The sequence below is a fragment of the Coturnix japonica genome, chromosome 9, assembly GCF_054131305.1.
Source record: "Coturnix japonica strain WE chromosome 9, WE-NBRP24, whole genome shotgun sequence".
NCBI classification, from domain to species: domain Eukaryota; kingdom Metazoa; phylum Chordata; class Aves; order Galliformes; family Phasianidae; genus Coturnix; species Coturnix japonica.
Genome location: NC_140671.1, coordinates 8,441,471 through 8,460,516, shown reverse-complemented (window position 1 = coordinate 8,460,516; position 19,046 = coordinate 8,441,471). Strand labels below are relative to the sequence as shown.

The 19,046-nt window shown below is 51.4% G+C and overlaps 4 protein-coding genes and 2 non-coding genes across 18 annotated transcripts in view; 1 reads left to right on the top strand and 5 right to left on the bottom strand.

Moving 5' to 3' along the window:
- Positions 1-279: 279 nt before the first annotated feature.
- LOC116654134 (U4 spliceosomal RNA) lies at positions 280-420 on the bottom strand. The gene has a single exon (XR_004309079.1). It is a non-coding gene; the product is annotated as a U4 spliceosomal RNA (small nuclear RNA).
- Positions 421-1,548: 1,128 nt separating this feature from the next.
- On the bottom strand, positions 1,549-1,689 carry LOC116654135 (U4 spliceosomal RNA). The gene has a single exon (XR_004309080.2). It is a non-coding gene; the product is annotated as a U4 spliceosomal RNA (small nuclear RNA).
- Positions 1,690-1,757: 68 nt separating this feature from the next.
- SIRT4 (sirtuin 4) lies at positions 1,758-6,078 on the top strand. 2 transcript variants are annotated; one of them, XM_015878298.3, is made up of 5 exons: positions 1,758-1,901; positions 3,533-4,038; positions 4,471-4,765; positions 4,992-5,195; positions 5,369-6,078. In XM_015878298.3, the coding sequence occupies exons 1-4, from the start codon at positions 1,899-1,901 to the stop codon at positions 5,142-5,144; spliced, it is 957 nt and encodes a 318-aa protein (XP_015733784.2). In that variant the 5' UTR covers positions 1,758-1,898; the 3' UTR covers positions 5,145-5,195; positions 5,369-6,078. The 2 variants fall into 2 exon arrangements, with proteins under 2 accessions (XP_015733784.2, XP_015733785.2); XM_015878299.3 differs by lacking the exon at positions 1,758-1,901 and adding an exon at positions 2,798-2,839.
- Positions 6,079-6,799: 721 nt separating this feature from the next.
- Positions 6,800-8,032, bottom strand: LOC107321417 (phospholipase A2, minor isoenzyme-like). Its single transcript, XM_015878301.3, has 4 exons — positions 7,929-8,032; positions 7,687-7,846; positions 7,114-7,235; positions 6,800-6,961 (listed from the first exon to the last, which is right to left on the bottom strand). Exons 1-4 carry the CDS (start codon positions 7,960-7,962, stop codon positions 6,840-6,842), a joined length of 438 nt encoding a protein of 145 aa, XP_015733787.1. The 5' UTR covers positions 7,963-8,032; the 3' UTR covers positions 6,800-6,839.
- A 5,140-nt stretch (positions 8,033-13,172) lies between these two features.
- LOC107321420 (phospholipase A2, minor isoenzyme-like) lies at positions 13,173-15,969 on the bottom strand. 2 transcript variants are annotated; one of them, XM_032447815.2, is made up of 4 exons: positions 14,675-15,969; positions 14,334-14,493; positions 13,490-13,617; positions 13,173-13,337 (listed from the first exon to the last, which is right to left on the bottom strand). In XM_032447815.2, exons 2-4 carry the CDS (start codon positions 14,438-14,440, stop codon positions 13,213-13,215), a joined length of 360 nt encoding a protein of 119 aa, XP_032303706.1. In that variant the 5' UTR covers positions 14,441-14,493; positions 14,675-15,969; the 3' UTR covers positions 13,173-13,212. The 2 variants fall into 2 exon arrangements, with proteins under 2 accessions (XP_032303706.1, XP_015733792.1); XM_015878306.3 differs by lacking the exon at positions 14,675-15,969 and adding an exon at positions 14,576-14,667.
- An 88-nt stretch (positions 15,970-16,057) lies between these two features.
- MSI1 (musashi RNA binding protein 1) overlaps positions 16,058-19,046 on the bottom strand; it is a 27,654-nt gene continuing 24,665 nt past the window's right edge. For all 11 annotated transcript variants that reach the window (XM_032447808.2, XM_085556174.1, XM_032447809.2 and 8 more), the window contains one exon: positions 16,058-18,368. The gene's annotated coding sequence lies outside the window, so the exon portion shown is untranslated. The remainder of the gene's footprint in view (positions 18,369-19,046) is intronic.

The window sequence follows — 19,046 nt, the reverse complement described above, 5'->3', positions numbered from 1 at the left end:
GGCAATGCAATGCAATGCACGGCACGGCAATGCAATGCACGGCATGGCACGGCAATGCAATGCACGGCAATGCAATGCACGGCACGGCACGGCAATGCAATGCACGGCAATGCAATGCAATGCAATGCAATGCACGGCACGGCAATGCAATGCACGGCAAGGCAATGCAGGGAACGGCGGCTCGGCAATGCAATACACGGCACGGCAATGCAATGCAATACACCCTCGCTTCGCTGTTCCAGAATCGGTGTTTTCTGCTTTTAAACCACGTACGTTCAGTCTCCGTAGAGACTGTCAAAAATTGCCAATGCCGACTATATTTCAAGTCGTCATGGCGGGGTATTGGGAAAAGTTTTCAATTAGCAATAATCGCGCCTCGGATTAACCTCATTGGCTACGATACTGCCACTGCGCAAAGCTGATACCTGCCTCCCTCCGCCGCCACCCCGGGCCCCGTGGTCACCGGCTCAGTCACGGCGAGCGATCCCGCCCTGCCTCCGTTCCCCGCCGTTACCGCCGCACCCCCCGCCCGGCCCCGCGGCCCCGCGGTCACGGTGATCAGCGCAGCCCCCGGTTGTGCCAAACCCCCCCGTGTTGGGAAACCGGAGGCCGCGAGGCATGCTGGGAAGCGCTATGCAAAGTAGGCGTGACGTCACGCGGGAGACCCGGGCTCTCCCCGCCGGAGGGGCGCGCCCAGAGCCACAGAATGACCCGGTTGGAAGGGACCTCAAGGATCATGTAGTTCCAACCCCCTGCCTGGCAGGGCCACCAAACATACACCTTTACTAGATCAGGTTGCCCAGGGCCCCGTCCAACCTGGCCTTGAACACCTCCAAGGACGGGGCATCCACAACCTCCCTGGGCAGCCTGTTCCAGTGCCTAACCACTCTCCTAGTGAAGAACTTCCCCCTGACATCCAACCTAAATCTTCCCTCTTTTAACTTAAAACCATTTCCCCGTGTCCTGCTATTGTCAGCCCTTTCCAAGAGTTTACTCCCCTCCTGGCAGTAAGTTCCCTTCAGGTACTGAAAGGCTGCAATGAGGTCACCCCGCAACCTTCTCTTCTCCAGGCTGAACAAACCCAACTCCCTCAGCCTGTCCTCATAGGGGAGGTGCTCCAGCCCCCTGATCATCTTCCTGTCCCTCCTCTGGACCCTTCACAAAATCTCCATGTCTTTCTTGTACTGAGGGCTCCACACTTGGACACGGTACAACAGATGGGGCCTCACAAGAGCCGAGTAGAGAGAGAGACAATCACCTCCCTATCCCTGCTGACCACCCCTCTCCTGATGGAGCCCAGGATCCCATTTGCTTTCCGGGCTACCAGTGCTCACTGCTGGCTCATGTTGAGTTTTTCGTCCGGTCCGGTTCTGGCGGTACCGCATCCCAACAGCCCACACCAACCCCCCCCTGCAGCCGGGGACGTCCAGCTCCGCCGGGAGCTCCCCGAGGGAGGGAACAACGCAGGTTAAAGATTACGAGAAGGAAAAAGCACCGAGGCGGTGAACCTAGTCAGTTCTGGCTCTGTTGTTAACCGCGAGAAATCAGCCTCCGGGGAGGCTCTCAAAAATTGCCAATGCCGACTATATTGCAAGTCGTCACGGCGGGGTATTGGGAAAAGTTTTCAACTAGCAATAATCGCGCCTCGGATTAACCTCATCGGCTACGATACTGCCACTGCGCAAAGCTGACCCCCTATTTCGCGCCGGCGCGCCCCCCGCAGCAGCACCGCCGCCTACGTCACAGCGCGCCGGCGCGCCCCCACGCGCCCCTCGCTTCCGGTCCCGCGCGCTCCCCGCCGCTGCCGCCCCGCGCCCGGAGCAACGGAGTGTGCGGGGGGAGCGGGGCGGAGACGAACGGCGGCGGGGACGGAGCGCAGGGAGAGCCGGGAACCCGCCATGGTAATGAGCGGGGACGGGAGGAGCGACCCGCCCCTGCACGGGCGGCACCTGAGAGCGGGGCGGGGTTACGGCGGGGCGGGGTGTGCGGGGACGGGACGAGCCGTGCGGGATGGGATGTTCATTGTTTGTCCCTATTCCTAAAGTGATGGTTGTTTTTACGGCGCCTCCGATCCAAAAAACAAACCCGCACATCCCGGGGTTTATCCTGAATGTGCAGTGCGGGATGAAACCCGCACCAAGCGGGGGCACAACGGGCGGCAGGCAGGGCGGGCAGGGCAGCACGGGGGCTGCTCCAGCAGCTCCCAGTAACCAAAGTGCAACGAGCATCATGGCCCGGAGCAGCACCAAAACCGAGCGGCTTCATTGCAAGACGAGGAGTGAGCAGCCCTTGCAGCCTGTAAGACAGACGGGGTTTCTAAGGTGCTGTTTGCACATCTTTAAGGTGATGGCAGTTGAGTTTCAGCACCGTTCACCTCACACTGCCGCTGCTCTGTTGGCTTTCTGCCTCCTCATACATCATCATACATGGGCCCATAGAAGTGCATCTCCTGCAGCAGCTTCATATTTGTCCTCATGCCTCCCCATAAAGCTGCACACAGACCAGCTCGGCCATCAGGCACATTTTGAGGCCAGGACCTGAGACCAGCAGGGAGGGGAAAATGCCTTTTCTAATCTAAGCATCTACAGCGCATTTTCTCAAGGCTGCTCTCTCCATCCGAACACAAACCAGAGCTTCTTTTATTCCCGGACGTTTCCTAGAGGGCAGCTGCGAGGCACTCGGTGCTGTATCAGGGCTGCACCCTGCAGGAAGCTCAGCTTCTATTCCTTGAACCACGGGAACTGTAGGCGCTGTGCTGAGGGCTGAGCTGCACAGACTGTGTTTCCCACAAAGCCCTGCTTGCAGGAAGCCCTTCTCGGAGCTGGCAGCGCTATGAGAGGTACGGATAACATTGCCATCCCCCCAGCCATGCTCGCTTTGTGACCCACCTGCCCCCCCACGTCGCTGTTGCAGACTCGGCTCCGCTCGGGTTTTGTGTTTGTACTGCTGCCCTCTGAGCACTCGGCTTTCCAAAGCAGCCCTGCATTTCCCAATTAGTCTTCCTCCTTCTGTAAGTTTTTCCCTGACTCTGACGCTGTTCTGATGCTCCACAGCGTCTCGCAGATGTGTTATTTTCGCTCCTAAGCCTTACCTGCTTTACTTCGATGTGGGCCGGCCTACATGCTGTCGCCATTTGTGGGTCAGGCTGTCACAGCTCCATTTCATCCCACGTCAAAACCTTCTGAGAGCTCTTTGGATGCTGAGGGACAGGAATGGGGCTGTGCCATTGGTGCAAGCACTTTAAGCTCTGCCAAGCTGCTGCTGGGAGCATCAGGATGGGTGTTCAGCTCAGAAACAGTTACTGTCTGACATGAAACTCTGCACCTTCTGAGCAGCCCTCACTCTGTTACTCTGTGAGCAGGACGTGGCAATGTAGGAACACTGTCCTACTCCAAAGTAATGTGGGTTTCTTTACAAAATAGAAAATAAAGTGCAAAGAATCACCTGCATCATTTCCTGGAGCACACAGCAATGTGCTCAGGGATCTGCTCTGCTCCCATTTACAGCCTTATATTCTCTTCTTGGCTTTTAGCTCAACATGTTCCCTGCCAGGAAGCTCCCAGGAGGCTGCAGAGCCATCAGACCGCACCATCTCCTGCACAGCTCTGTCCCCAGGGCGTCCCCAAACCTGGCCTTTGTCCCGTCCTGCCTCCCCCCACATCCCACGCAAGTAGAAGAGATGCAGCGTTTTATTTCCAACTCCAAGAAGCTGTTTGTAATGACCGGAGCTGGAATCTCCACTGAGTCAGGGATCCCTGATTACCGCTCGGAAGGTGTGGGGCTCTATGCCAGGTCGGACCGGCGGCCCATCCAGCACACAGAGTTTGTCCGTAGTGCCAGCGCCCGGCAGCGCTACTGGGCGAGGAACTTTGTGGGCTGGCCACAATTCTCATCCCACCAGCCAAACGCGGCCCACCTGGTGCTGAGGCACTGGGAGGAGCTGGGGAAGCTGCACTGGCTGGTGACCCAGAACGTGGATGCGCTTCACACCAAAGCTGGGAGCCAGCGTGTGACAGAACTGCACGGCTGCACACACAGGTACTGCCTGCGTAAGGGAAGATGGGTTATCCATTGGTGTTCTGCTCTGGGTCACCAACGTGTAGGTTCAGTGTTAGCTGCTAAGAAAGGAGACAACACATAAATGTGCTGTGCCAGTGGAGATGGCGTGTTCAAAGGTGAGAGGGCAGTGCCAGGAATGCTCTGTCTGGGCACATCAGAGCAGAGCTCTGCAAGCTGCCTGTGGTCACCCAGAACTTGCAGATGAAAAAGCACAGCCTTAACTATGAGAGGGAATGCAAGGCAGGGGTCAGAGAGCACAGTGTAGGGCATCCCTGCCAAGCAAGAGAAATAAATACAATAATGGCAATGGACTTCCCAGGCCTTGTAAGGAACAAGCCAGTGGCTCTGCGGCCTCAGCTGGCATAAAGCTCTCTGTTAAGCTCTCTGTTAAGGCTCTGCTCTGCATTCCAGGGTTTTCTGCCTGACCTGTGGCGATCAAACCTCACGCTCTGAGCTCCAGGAGTACTTTGAAGCTCTGAACCCCACCTGGACAGCTGAAGCCCTTGATGTGAATCCAGATGGAGATGTCTTCCTGACAGACGAGCAGGTGCGCAGTTTCCAGGTCCCATCTTGCAGGAAGTGTGGTGGAATCCTAAAGCCCGACGTGACGTTCTTTGGAGACACAGTGAGCCGGGAGAAGGTGGATTTTGTGCATCAACGCCTGGCGGAGTCAGACTCCATGCTGGTGGCAGGATCCTCCATGCAGGTAGCGAGGTCTTCCTCCCACACCAGTTCCTGTTTCTGTACTGCTCTCTATGCAGCAGCCCTTGGTCCCATAGCTGAGGACCTGAGTTAAGCGCAGCTGCATAACACAGCATACATATACAGCCCCATTTCCCACTGCCAACCATCACCTGTTTCACTTTATACAGACCTTTCTGTCTGTTCCTTGCCTGTGCTGCCATTAACTCCATCTTCTGGTGTTTCTGCAGGTGTACTCTGGTTACAGGTTTGCACTGGCTGCCCGGGAGAAGCAGCTGCCAATCGCAGTCCTAAACATTGGGCCCACGAGGTTGGATCACTTTGCATCCCTCAAGCTGAACTCCCGCTGCGGAGAGCTGCTGCCTTTGATAGTTGCACACTGAGCCAACGAGCCGAGTATCACTGGCAATCAGGGGTAAAATAATCTCTACAAGGTGAGTACATCTGGGGCATTCACATTAAAGGGTAGCAACAACATGCAGGATTTCTTAAGTCAGTGCTGATTTGAAAGCTGTGCCTGGTTGAACTGACCTGGTTCAGCAAAACACTGCTGTTGTGAAACGTTCTATTTCATGTATAAAGCATCTTCTTCCCTCCATTCCTGCAGGACTTAATCTCTCCAAAGGGGAATTACTACGGTCTGAAGGGCAGCCATGGGATCCTTACATGTGGCCCCTGGTGACGCCAGGAGAGGGCAGCAAACCTCACACACATCAGCCGGACAGTTTTCTGCACTGAAACCAAAAACGATGAAAAGGAGTTATTTTCTCCCTTCCCTCGCTGTGTAAACAGAGCCTTTTCTTTGCATTCACTGGCAAAGGAATGGACTGGGACAGGATATTCTAATAGTTGTCAAGAATGGGGGATGGGGAGTTTGACTGGGTTACTCCAGGCAGAAAAGCACAGGAGAGCAATATGGAACACAAAGTACAGCTGGAGGATCCCACATCATTCGTGGGCAGATGTGGAGTGTGCAAAGAGGGTAAAAGAGGCAAAAAGAACTGCAGGTGTCAGCGCCGCCAAGATGGATCAAAAGAGAATCCTGCTCTCGTAATAAATGACTTGAAAGCACAGGTTACAGAGCTGCCATCAGCAAGGAGGGGCAGTCAGCACTGCTCTGAGTGCCAGCTGAGCAGCTGAACTGTCCCACCTTTCAAAATGGTCAATTGTTGAGATGCCAGAGGATTTAGGCTCAGCTAATCTGACCAGAGCTGCTTTATGTTACTGCTGCCTTCTCAGAAATGTGTTTTTAAAAGGTGTTATTTAATTAATGAATAGCTTAGTAGTGAATTAAAACTGTTTACACGACTGCTCCTATTTGCGTTGTAATTCCCTTTCCCTCCTGCAATTTATTGTCAGTCTCAGAAGTCAGCTTAGATTCATTTTTTCCCATTGCAAAGATGCAGGATGTAATTACTAACAGCTGATGAATTAAGAGATACAATTCAATCTGTACAGTAGGTTTCCCCAGGGGAGATCTCAGGCTTTTATAGATGTGATTTGGTACAGTCCTAACAGGAGACCCATCCCTCCTGGGCAGACACGTTGTGTTGATCCGCAGGGTGAAATCTCAAGACAAATTATACCACATGTGGGGTAAAAGACAACCTTACCAGCCTGAAACATCACATTTGGATCCAGCCTTCCACATCATTCTAGCACTCCCCTCTGGGCTGCGCTGGGGTCTTTCAAAAGCCCCAGTCCTACATGTCCCATATTAACACCCTGACAAGAGCTGTTAAAAGCTGTTAGAAGCAAGGATGCCAAAGTCATTTGCTTAGAGGGCACTAACAAAGCAAGGAGATCTGACCACAAAATGCTAAGCTGCTGCTCTTTTGTTGTTGCTTCAAACCCATAGCGGGCAGGAGCGAGTAAAGTACAGAATGCAGTGGACGCGGGGTCAGTCCAGCAGAAAGTAAGGGGATATTCAGAGTTCCAGACTCAGCCCTAAGGGCCAGAGGGCCGCTATTTCACCTATAAGCTCTGCACCACCCGCCCTCTCCCGTCCCCCGGAGGCACAGCACTGTGCAGGGACACGCGTGGTACGAGGCTTTTATTGTTGGCAGCCGCGCTGTTATTTAATTGCAGTATTTGTCCTTGTCCAGGTGGAGGTGAGCGGGGTTGTAGGGCGCCTTGGCAAAGCACATGGCGGCTGTGCGGTCGCAGTTACACACGAGCATCTCGCACTCGTTGTTGGCACCTGGAGGGACAGTGTGCGGTCATTGCACTGCATGTCACACGGCCTCCCACCCACATCCCTCCCACACACAGGGCCGAGCAGCCCCATCGCTTCCACACCGGGAAGGCAGCACAGTGATACAGAGCACAGCGGGGACTGGGGGCAGGACGTACTGCTGCAGGTGATCGCCTTGTTGTTGCAGGAGTACTTGTATGACTCCGTGTAGGGGTTATCATTGGTGGCGGCACACACCGACTTTGCCCTGCTGTAGCACTGGTCATGTGCATAACAGCACCTGTAAAACATGGGGGAAAAAGAACATTTGGGATGGCAAACTCAGCTGACTTGTAGGACATGTCAGCGTGTGACTGTTCGATAGACAAGGAATGAACAGACACCGCCAAACCCTTTGAATTTTAGGTCACAGCTGAGGCGGCTCAAAGGACCCTGATGGGTCACACATCACAGAGCATCCCAACCACAGCGACCATCAAACCCAACGCCTCCCCTGCCAGCCCACACTACATGAGGTACCTGCTGTGTGTGTGCTGACTGCAGCAGCTCTCAGCACAGCAAAAGGCAGCATTTGCCCTGCATCCCCCATCGGTGCCTGGTGTCCAAGGAGCAAACAGCTGCCACAGCCCTTTGGATATTGGGCATGTGGGACCGGCTGAGGAGGAGCCAGGATGCAGAACCACAAAAGCAGAAGCGAGGAAAGAGACAGATAGCAGCAGAGTCATACAAACCTGTCCAGCTCATCCACAGGTTTCCCACTGCCTCCCAAGCCGCAGAAGCAGCCGTAGTTATTAAATTCAAGGAGAGGGCTGCTGTCTGGGATGGTGCATTTGATCATGCTGCGGAACTCCCATAACGCACGAGGTGTGATAGCGGCGATGGCAGCCACGGCTGAGGAGAAGCACAAAGGTCAGCATCAGGAGGGGAGGCAGCGGGCAGGGGGTGCTGAGAGGGGCACGCGCTGCCTACACACCTGACAGCAAGAAAAGCACGCCAAGAGTCTTCATTCTGGTGGGATCTGACAGCGAGATTGCTGCCAGAGGAAACACGGCTCTTTATACTGCGAGCTCACCTTGAAAGGGAAGCCAGGTCCACACACCATGTTCATGTTATCAAACAGATTTCCGCTATCAGAAGCTTCAGGCTCAGCAGGTTGTGGCTCAAAACATCTGAAGGCCAAGGCAAATACTTGCATTCTAAATTTGGCTACTACATTAATGCTGGAATTAAGAGTCCTCCTGAAAGGTATGCACATTTTCATGGGCTCTCTGCTGAAAAATACAAAGCACGGTAATTACATTGGAAACTGCTGGCACGCTAATATCCATCCTGCTAATGCTGGCATATGATATTCCTCTTACATTAATCCCATACGTCTCCACAGATTCACCTAGCCTGATGGAGGAAGAAGTTGTTCATCCATCCTAAATGGTCACCTGTCAGGACCTGAACTGAAAAAAACTAGTCTGCTTTTTACTTTTGAAACGATATAGGTGGATGGAGAGCAGATTTAGTCTAGATATAAGTATGAAGTGTTTTACATTGAGGGTGGTAAGGCATTGCCACAGGTTGTCCAGAGAGGTGGTGGTGCCTCGTCCCTGCAGACACCCAAGGTCAGGGAACAGCATTGTAAGCAATGATGGAGCTGTGGGTGTCCCCATTCATTGCATGGAAATGGGACCAGACGGCCTTTAAAGGTCTCTTTCAGTCCGGAGGATTCTCAGAGGATCTCCTGGGCAAGAGACAGAAGCAACCTGGGAAGCCTCTGAAATTTCATGGAAATATTTTCATATCAAATAACCACCACAGTAAAAGAAGGTGTGAATGCAACAAAGTAGTGGGAGCTTCAGACCAGAGATTTCCACTGAGCAGATGGGATGCAGTCATTTCCCTGCTCACCCTCCTGGCTGTGCAGATCTGGCCAGCTTCCTCCAGCAACTGCTGAAACCATCTCACAGCCATCACCAGGTGAACGATAACAGAGATAACTAAAGAACAAACATAACAACAGAAATAACTAAAGATAATTGCACTTCAGGTACAAGCAGGTGGCACGGTACCCATCCTCCTGGCAAAGCCACCACGGCTTGGCTTAAATGAGACCTCGTGGCTGTTTGTAGTTGAACTCAGAGGAACTGTGCTGGAAATGAGCCGTCCTCAGAAGATTCCATGCACGCAGCACACATCAGTGTGTCAGATGTCGATGGATCACCTCAAACTGTAGGACTTGCTGCAGTGGCTCAAGCTTTTCAGGTTTTTGCAGAACAACGAAAGCTTCATATAACAAGTGACTCTGTATGTTACAGGTACCTTCAGTGGATCAAAAGATCTTTTCTTAAGTTAACAACCCTGCCTTGTGAGCTCAAGAACATCCCTTACCACTCGTAACTTGAGATCATGGATATGCTTGTGTTCCCACAGAGACTGGCCCTAGGTGGGTTCCAGAGAAATACATTCGACCTCATCTCAAGGCACAGAATAGCATCCAGCCCTGATAATGACTGAGACTGTGTGTTTCTTACCTACTGATATTGCTTTGCCATTTGCTGTATTGTAGATAACTCACAGGTGCCAGTGAGTGGAGCAGAGCAGCTGGATTACCCACAGCGCTGGTAGTGGAATGACAGAAGTGGGTTATATGCTACCAATACAGCCTCAAGAATTAGAATTATTAGGCACTATCCAGGCTGTTCTGTGCTTCCCCCTCAATTTTAATAGTGCATCACATGTGAACCGAACAGGATTCAATGCTACCAGTGCTGCAATCTATGGGAATAGCTCTTTTTGGTGTAATTTCACCACCCCATTATCAGTAACGCCTGGTCATGACTCTATTAGCCTGTCAATTAACCTCTGCTTAATTTGTGGAGACAGAACCTGGAAAGGAACCCCAGGCAAAGCTAACAGAGAACCCTGTATTGTAGCACAATTAACTCTCTTTCATCCCACTAATCAGGACTGTAAAAATATGACCATACATTACTCAAGATGAAGGCACACACTATCAGACTTTAATTCAACGTGTGATTTTAATACAGAATTCTGCAGTACCACCCAACACATTTTTTGCTTCACTGGTCCCTTCAATCAGAACCTCCACCAGGGACCTAAAGGCTCCTGGCTGAAGAGCAATGCTGGGATGGAATAAAGTCTTCTGATAGTTTTAAGGGAACTGATATTTGTGGCTGTAGCAGCAAATATCTTGTTTTGTAGACAGAGCTGGCCTTGGTGGTTTATCTTATTTTTTGCAAAGCCTTGTTTTGCAAGCAGATGTTCCACTTGGGCTCTGTATCATGCACTGGCCACACAGATACGGTGTGCAAATGGAAAAAACCTGCAGATGCTGGGGGAAATAAAAGCAGGAGAGACACTGTGGTGAGTGAGAGAGGAAAAGCACACTTTGAAGCAAGGATGTCCTGCTGGCTCTGCCTATCACATCCACCACCAGCACGTTCCTTCTTTGGCACTTCACCATCTCCCAAGGGTTGGTAAGTAACAGTTCACTATTCCCACTTACAGGGATTATCTAAAATGTGTACTTGTGTGCATGTGCATGAGTGTAAGTTGAATAGAACTATGAGTTTTATGAGCCCTCTGTGCTGCTCTGAGTGCAGTTTGCTTGCCTTTGCTCTTGAGACATCCTGTCTCTCAGATACAAATGAACCCTGAACCAACGCTGCTCAAGCTTTAAGCACACTCACCAAGTTAGGATGAGAGCTGGCTAAGAAAGCAGTGCCACTGGTTATGCTCTGGATGATTCGCCCACTGATGCTGATCCTGCCCAATATGCAACTTAACGAAATTGCATGGCCATTGATTTCCCATTATTAACCCAAAGGCACAGCTGGGAGGATTTTAAAAGCATTTGTTGCATGAATCTTAGCGATCATTCATAAATATATCCAAGTATATAAAAGTTGAAGATTCTCTCTCATCAGCTACAGGCACACACAGAATGGAACCCTCTGGGATTCTTTTCCAGGTTGCAGGAATTTGGGCCATGGGCCAAACACATTCATTCTTAGTGGGTTTAACAGCATTTATTGACATTATGCTGCACTTGCCTTCTCTCTTTTCTGATGTTCAGCATGTTGTCAATCAAAGCCTTGATTGAGTCACAATAACCTAAATGCATACAACGCTGTTACAAAGCATCGCACAAAATGAAGGAGAAAGCTCCAACTCAGGCAGCCAGGATGCCATGTATAAGGCATGATTATATTATTAACATGACTAGTGCCATTATTACATAGCATGTTAATAGTTTGCTAAGAAAAAGAAAAGGGAGAAATGTATAAATTCAAGACGAAATATTCAGAGCACAAGATGTTGTCTCGCTCCAATTTACTGGAGGGAGAGAAGGTTTTTTGATATATGTATGCCTGATGTGAGATTATGAAACAGTTCAAATGTTGGTCCAACCAGTTTATTACAAATACTAGTTGTTTAGGGAGATGGAGAAGGGAAGAAGGGAGATAGAAAAGATAGGAAATAGAATCAAGGAGTCTTTATAGGAAGTAAGAGGGAGATAGTCATCACCGCGGGTCCAGCGTGGTTGATAGTTCAGTCACTGATGTTCATTAGTGGTGGGTTATCAGGTGTTGTTCTATTGACGGTGACCAGCGACAACTTCCAATGGCAGTACAAACATATAAATAAGTCCAAAGTGGTCAAGTCACCTCTCTTTGGAGTGACAGCTCAGATCCAGAGTGGCTGAGTCAGCTCTCCTTGGAGTGGCAGCTTCTGGCTCTGGGATCTCAGCAGAAACTCCTTTGTTCTCACCTTCTGGGACTCACCAGCAGATAAGAGGGAGCAGGGAGGTGCCCACCTGCATCCCGTTTTTCACAGGACACGATGGTATCATTCCCTGATTTTCCCATACCAAGCTGAAGCTGTTTAGTCACAGACCAGATCTTCCGCCAGTAAATACTCCTCAGCACCCTCTTCTGGAGATAAACAGCACTGAAGGAAAGTGCTTTCAAATGTCCACAAAGTGACACTGATTGTCACACAGTAGCACCCATCACTTGCCTCCTCAATAAATCAGTGAGTCTTATCACAAGAAATACCACAGGAAGCAAAGCTTTGAGCCAGAAAACAAAGAGGGGTTCTCAAAGATGTAGAATAAGCCAGTGGAGGAAGAAATGGATGCTGAGAACAACGGACACAAACAGGAGACAAAAACATGAGTCAAGTGATCGCTGCATGATAATAATCCACCCAACATACAAGCACTTCTGGGACATTCTGCTGTTCCCTTATCAAAAGATTATTGGGGGGGGATGAGGAACTGCGGTAAGTGATGTATCCCACAGGAGCAGGGATGCACAGCAGCAGCGCTGACACTGACTTCAGCAAACACAACTTCCAGATCTGCCTAAGAGTCAAAGAAATACTTTGGATGAAGTGGGAAGAGTTTGCTATAACCTGCACTGGACTTGTTTTCCGTATATGGAATGCTGTGGCAGCAAAAGACGCTCCAGGAACGTTGGCTTCCTCATAAACATCACCCTTACCATTCTAAGGGTATGGCACATGCTTTTCACACCTTTCATTTTCTGGGTTAGCCAGATGGAAGCAACACGATGGCACACAGGGGATCCAACACAAAGAAGGGCACTGGGTTTGGAAGGATGAAACCATCATGGATTCTCAGCCCTCTCACCAACCTAGAAGTCACTCAGCCTCTCTGCATTCGTTTTCCTCCTGTCAGTGAGGACGGGGGGCTCACCTTGAACTCCCATCCCAACAAAGGAGCCACCCCAGCAGTGATGGAAACACATCCGGGATGCTCCACATTCCTGTGGGAAGCCCAGAGTTTGGTGCTTCCAAAAACCCACAGCGACACAGAGCTGAGGGAACAGGAAACCAACATGGCCACTGGGCACGGCCCAACAGGGAGGAGCTGCAGGTGTGACACGCTCAAGGTACATTCTATTCGTTTTTAAGAGGGATGTGGTTCCCTTTCTGGCCCCCCACGACCACCCGAACACCCTCGTAGGCCCACGGACACCTGGTGCAGCCCTCCATACATGGCTGCAGGGCAGGGCACGGTGAACCGGCCCTCAGCAGGCCGCACCAACCCTCCCGGCCAAGGCAACACCACCTCAGCCCCACAGCCCGGACGAGGCCCCTCGGCAGCCGAACAAGGCAGCCCGTCACTCCCACACACCCACCCCTGGTCCCAGCCCCACGGCGCAGCACAGTGCGGGACACGCGTGGTGCGGGGCGTTTATTGTTGGCAGCCGTGCTACACTTTAAGTGCTGCAGTATTTCTTCTTGTCCAGGCGGTGGTGAGCGGGGTCGTAGGGCGCCTTGGCGAAGCACATAGCGGCTGTGCGGTCGCAGTTACACACGAACATCTCGCACTCATTGTTGGCACCTGGAGGGACGGTGTGCGGTCATTGCACTGCACGTGGCACGGCCTCCCACCCACATCCCTCCCACACACAGGACAACGCAGCCCCATTGCTTCCACACTGGGAAGGCAGCACAGTGATACAGAGCACAGCGGGGACTGGGGGCAGGACGTACTGCTGCATGTGATCTCCTCGTTCTTGCAGGAGTACTTGTATATCTCCGTGTAGGGGGTGTCCAGGAAGGAGGAGCACACGGTCTTGTTCTCTGCCGCGGAGTAACATTCATCGTGGGCTTGGCAGCACCTGGGAACAGGGAAGGAAAGGTCGGGATATTTGGGATGGCAAACTCAGCTGACCTGTGGGACGTGTCAGCGTGTGACTTGGACAAGGCAATGAACACAGACACCACCAAACCCTCCGAATGTTCAGTGACAGCTGAAGTGGCTTAAAGGACCCTGAAGGGTCACACATCACAGAGCATCCCAAGCACAGCGACCATCAAGTCCAACTCCTCAATTACCAGCCCATGCTCCATGTGTGTGTGTGCTGACTGTAGCAGATCTCAGCACAGCAAAAGGCAGCATTTGCCCTGCATCCCCCATCAGTGCCTGGTGTCCAAGGAGCAAACAGCTGCCACAGCCCTTTGGCTGTCATTTGGGACCGATGGCTGTTAAACCACTTCTTGGCACTTTGCGGCCCAGCTCTGAGTGTGTCGATGCTGGAGCTCTGCCCGGTGGGCTCAGAGCTGCCACTGGGACTGCAGGCACAGCACTGCTGCAGAAGAAGTGCTGGAGTGCACGTGGCACAGCCGGTACAGAGAGCAGCTGCTGGGTTGTACTTCAGCCCGGCAATAAGGCACAATGGTGTGGTACCACACCACCGTCTTCCCTTGAAGCCAGCTGTGGGAGCAGGCAGACAGCTCAGTGAATGCCTGCAGACAGGGCTGGGGAGGAGCCAGGATGCAGAACCACAAAAGCAGAAGCGAGGAAAGAGACAGATAGCAGCAGAGTCATACAAACCTGTCCAGCTCGTCCACAGGTGTCCCACTGCCACCCAAGCCGCAGTAGCAGCCGTAGTCATCAAATCTAAGGAAAGGGTGGCTCTCTGGGATGGTGCATTTGATCATGCTGCGGAACTCCCATAACGCACGAGGTGTGATAGCGGCGATGGCAGCCACGGCTGAGGAGAAGCACAAAGGTCAGCATCAGGAGGGGAGGCAGCGGGCAGGGGGTGCTGAGAGGGGCACGCGCTGCCTACACACCCGACAGCAAGAAAAGCACGCCAAGAGTCTTCATTCTGGTGGGATCTGACAGCGAGATTGCTGCCAGAGGAAACACGGCTCTTTATACTGCGAGCTCACCTTGAAAGGGAAGCCAGGTCCACACACCATGTTCATGTTATCAAACAGATTTCCGCTATCAGAGGCTGCGGGCAGCAGGTTGCGGAATGAACTTCTGAAGGCCAGTGGAGTTCAAGTTCTGGAAGCCAGCAGGGCAAATACTTGCATTTAAGTTTTAGTGCAAAATTCTTTTATCTCCCAAGGTCACAAAGGGGGCTCTGCACAACGATGGAGCTGTGGGTGTCCCCATTCATTGCACAGAAATAGGACCTGACAGCCTTTAAAGGTCTCTTCCAGAGGATCTCCTGGGCAAGAACCAGAAGCAACCTGGGAAATAACTGCTGAAACCATCTCACAGCCATCACCAGGTGAACGATAACAGAGATAACTAAAGAACAAACATATCAACGGAAATAACTAAAGATAATTGCATTTCAGGTACAAGCAGGTGGCATGGTACCCATCCTCCTGGCAAAGCCACCACGGCTTGGCTTAAGCAAGACCTTGTACTGTTTGTAGTTGAGCTCAGAGGAACTGTGCTGGAAATGAGCCGTCCTCAGAAGATTCCATGCACACTGCACCCCTCAGTAGCTCCGACAGCAGCTTCTCCATCACTAGAGCAGCACCCAGTCAGGCACTGCAATTCTCTGTGCCAAGGTGTGAGCTGAGTTGGGAACCTTGATGTTAGATTTAAAAGAAAGAACAAAAAGGGAAGAAAAAGCCTCTGGAATCAGCCAGGAGCCGGTCCAAAAAACTTTGCCCATGGTCAGACCTCAGAGGCCCTAACACTGTCAGGACTGTGGGTTTGGCATCATTACACACTTGAGATATTCCCTTGAGAGCAAGAGCCTGCATTTATTTCTATGTCCCAACATTGATCACGCTGAGCAAACATTTCAGGTTGATGTAAAGGAGCCGGTGCTTCAGTTTACTTGGGAAAGTGCCATCTTTATCTTTTGATACAGACCAAGCTGCTGACTTTCCCTTCCATATCTAAGCGTTCTCTTTCTGCGTTGCTACTTAGGCCACGCTTTTCCTCGTTAAATGTTCCATTTCTCTGCTAATTTACCGATGAACCCCAGCACTCTGCGCTTCCTTCTTCCCCATTTCTCAGTGTCTGACTTTTCATGGATGTTGCCAAGAGAATTTCCAGTAAACTGGCCTTGCTAAGTCACAGCTGAAGAACACCATCATATCTGGGATTTAAACACAGGGATCACGCAGTGTGAGAAAGCCGGCATGTGAGAAACAGCAGCATTGTATAAGAAAACTCCCACAGGGGGGAGGCTCTCCATCAAAGTTCAGCCAAAGCCCTGAGGCTTCCCCCCACCAGCAGCTCTCTGCTCCTGCCAGGCCCCAGCTCACCCCCACCAAAATCCCCCCCAACCAAGTAACGACAGAGGCCAGTTTTCAAATAATTTATTAGGAATTTAAAACTGAAATCTGGAAAAAAAGGGTTACAGGTGTGGAGAGAACAAACCCTGGAGTGTAATAACTTACTGCCTTAAAAACACAGCTTTATTTCTTTTAAAAAATGCCCACCCTGAAAGCGGAGCCCCGGCCTCCAGGCAGTGGCGGCACTGGCCAGCGAGCGACTCACAGCCCAGCGGCAGCACAGCTGGCCTGGGATGTCTGGAGGGGGCACAGAAGCAGCTCAGCGCGAACACCAAGAGGGAGGCAAGCGCTGTCCGCAGACCCAAATTGGAAGTATACAGAATAAAAATAAACCCAATAAAATGCAGCTCTTCTTTTTTTCATTAGGAAATATTTAAAAAAACAGACATACAGATTCTTGTCTCAGTAACAAAAATTATTGCTTTGTGTTTTCAGTACTGATCTGTTAAGTACCCTCTTACCTAAACAGAACTCTCCAAACGTATCACCCAGGTCAGGAAAAGCTCTGGCACGCAGGGGGAGGGATGGAAGGGAAGAGCCCCGTGGGCACGACGGCCCCTCTCGGTCCTGTTTCTAATGCCCCTCTCCCTTACAAGGGCTCAGTTTGGGGGAAGAGAGGGAATGATTTTTAAAACTTAAGATGAAGCTGTTATTTCCCTGGGAAAAGAGTTTGGCTGCATCTTAATGAAAGGCTCAATCACCCCCCTTAACGAGGTCTTTGGTTCACTGAAATCCAGACCCAAACCTGCCCCGTGTGCTCCCCGCTGGAGGCTTCCCCTGGCACGGTGCTCCTCAGCAGAGGCCTGGATGGTGCCAAGGGAAGGCCCTGCAGGTTCTGGAGAAGGGACCAGATCATCTCCGCACAGCACGACGGACCAATTCCCACAGTCTTCAGAACACAGAGTAAAGCAAATGGGAAGCTGTGATTCTATATGTCATATAATCCCTGAGAAGCCCTTAACCCGCCCCCAAATCACCACCCTAATGCTTTTCTCCCCATTAACAACTCCCCCAGCCCAGCACCCTGCCCTTACGGAACCACCATCCCCACTTCCCCCCACCCTGGCTGACTCCCCTTCCAATCCCCTGGCCTCCGGAGGAGGATCCCCTTTCCCAGGCAATCTTGACGCAGGTGATAGCGTTTGGAGAGTGGATTCCTTTCAAAGAAACCAAGACAAACGGTGGCGGTGAAGCCCTTTACCTAAAGCCAAACCAGACACTGGCACTATGGAGCCCAGTGACGGAGTCTGTACATCGAGCGATTGGAAGCAGCTTTAACCCGCTCAGCAACGCAGCCGATGGCCGGTCCGCTTCACCCCACTCCCACCCCCACCCTCCCCCCCTTTCATCTCATCAGAGGTCTTAAAATCTTACAGTAAAAGGTGTACAAAAAAAGAACGGAGTCCTGTCAGGATTCTGCTGGAGAGTATTGCTCACACTGCGGCACCAAGTCCAGGACCTGGAGCTGCTCCTCGGAGCCAGGCTGCACGTGGCAGCCAGGTTCAGCTCGCGATATTTACATATTATACAGGAGGAAAAGGAAAATCCCACGTAAAACTAAACCTAGGAAAAACAACAATTCTTTCAGCTGTAAGATAGCCTTTCTCACTTAGCAAAATATACATTTGTTTTGTTCCATAGCGATGTCCAACGTTTTCAGATCCTTGGAGTTTCACACTTTTCAAAGCCTCACATTTACAAAACAGAAACAATTAAAAACAGTTTCTTTAAAAAAAATAGAGATACATCGGTTCCTCTCAGCCTTTGCTCTCTCTGCGTCTCTTTCTTTCCTTCAGAACTGCATTCTCATTCCACACCGTGCTTCAAAAACACTGACGACAACAACAACAGAGTTGAAAATATTCAGAAGGGTTTCAAAGCCAAATAAAAGTACTCCTCAATAAAAACTACCTAACACAATCACAAAGCCAATCCGGAGAATAGGTCTACTAGCTCGGGAAAGAGCAAACAACAAAAAAGAAGGGGGAACCCCCCCCCCCCCAAAAAAAAGATAAAAAAATAAAATAAAAAAAATAAAAACTAACAGCTAATAAAATAAATAAAAGAAGGACCAATGGGCTGGGGGAGGGGGGAGGGGGAGGGAAGCGTAAACCGTCGGCGGTTAGTAAGAAAGCGAGATGATCTCCTTGGGTTCAGTCCAGTGTGGTCTGGTCAAAGGGAGAGATCAGGGCAGGGCGGCAGGAGCCTGGCAGCCAGCCGGCAGGTGTGCAGTTTGATTCAAGAAGAAGGGAACCGTGGCTCATCCCCCGAGGCTCACCAGACCCTCCAGCCGCTGTCCTCGGTTGGGTCACTGGGGAATCTGCGAGACACAGCGGGGGACCGAAGGGCAGGATCTAGAACACCCAACAGCTTTTCCTTTGGGGCTCTCTTCCAGCGTTATGTGACACACTTGACCCAGCACTGACTGGGTCTGCACCCCGCTGGCATGGCACAGGGCATAGAAGAGATGTTTCCATGCTAAATGGCAAAGTTCAGGCCCAGGAAACAAGGTTCCGTGCGCTGTGCAGCTGGCCTGCCCCAACCTGCAGCACTCTTAGTTCCACTCTTGTCTACAAAGCAGAGCCCTGCCATTTCTCCAGCACTCAGCTCAGCTCAGGCTGCTGTGGGGCCTCCCCTTCAAGTTTTTGCCCTCTTTTTATGAAGCTTTTGTTTGTTTGTTTGTTTAAGCCAACAAACTTCAGCCATATTTGCAAAGCAGAGATCACCTCTCTTGAGCCCAGCTGAGCACCAGAAACAAACTAATTAAAGACTCAGATTTGCCCCCACCCCCCCCTTCTCCTAGACAGGAGATAATGCCTGCTCAGCAGGCAGTGGTGAGGCAGCCATGAGAACAAGCTGCCATGCAGAGGAGGCTCTCCCAGCCACACAGTCGAGTCAAGCATGCCCCAGGATCACCTCCAGGCCACGATTCTGGCTAGTCCTGAAGACCTTTCCCCCCTTCTGTCAGTACCCTCATTTCCTTCCCCTCTGCACCCAG

Coding starts and splice junctions, on each gene's coding strand:
- SIRT4 (XM_015878298.3), top strand. Junction 4,039..4,470: donor CTGCACGGCTGCACACACAG/GTACTGCCTGCG, acceptor TCTGCATTCCAG/GGTTTTCTGCCTGACCTGTG. Junction 4,766..4,991: donor TGGCAGGATCCTCCATGCAG/GTAGCGAGGTCT, acceptor GTGTTTCTGCAG/GTGTACTCTGGTTACAGGTT.
- LOC107321417 (XM_015878301.3), bottom strand. CDS start 7,962: ATGAAGACTCTTGGCGTGCTTTTCTTGCTGTCAG. Junction 7,847..7,928: donor CGTGCTTTTCTTGCTGTCAG/GTGTGTAGGCAG, acceptor GCTTCTCCTCAG/CCGTGGCTGCCATCGCCGCT. Junction 6,962..7,113: donor CAAGGCGATCACCTGCAGCA/GTACGTCCTGCC, acceptor CTGTCCCTCCAG/GTGCCAACAACGAGTGCGAG.
- LOC107321420 (XM_015878306.3), bottom strand. CDS start 14,609: ATGAAGACTCTTGGCGTGCTTTTCTTGCTGTCGG. Junction 14,494..14,575: donor CGTGCTTTTCTTGCTGTCGG/GTGTGTAGGCAG, acceptor GCTTCTCCTCAG/CCGTGGCTGCCATCGCCGCT. Junction 13,338..13,489: donor CGAGGAGATCACATGCAGCA/GTACGTCCTGCC, acceptor CCGTCCCTCCAG/GTGCCAACAATGAGTGCGAG.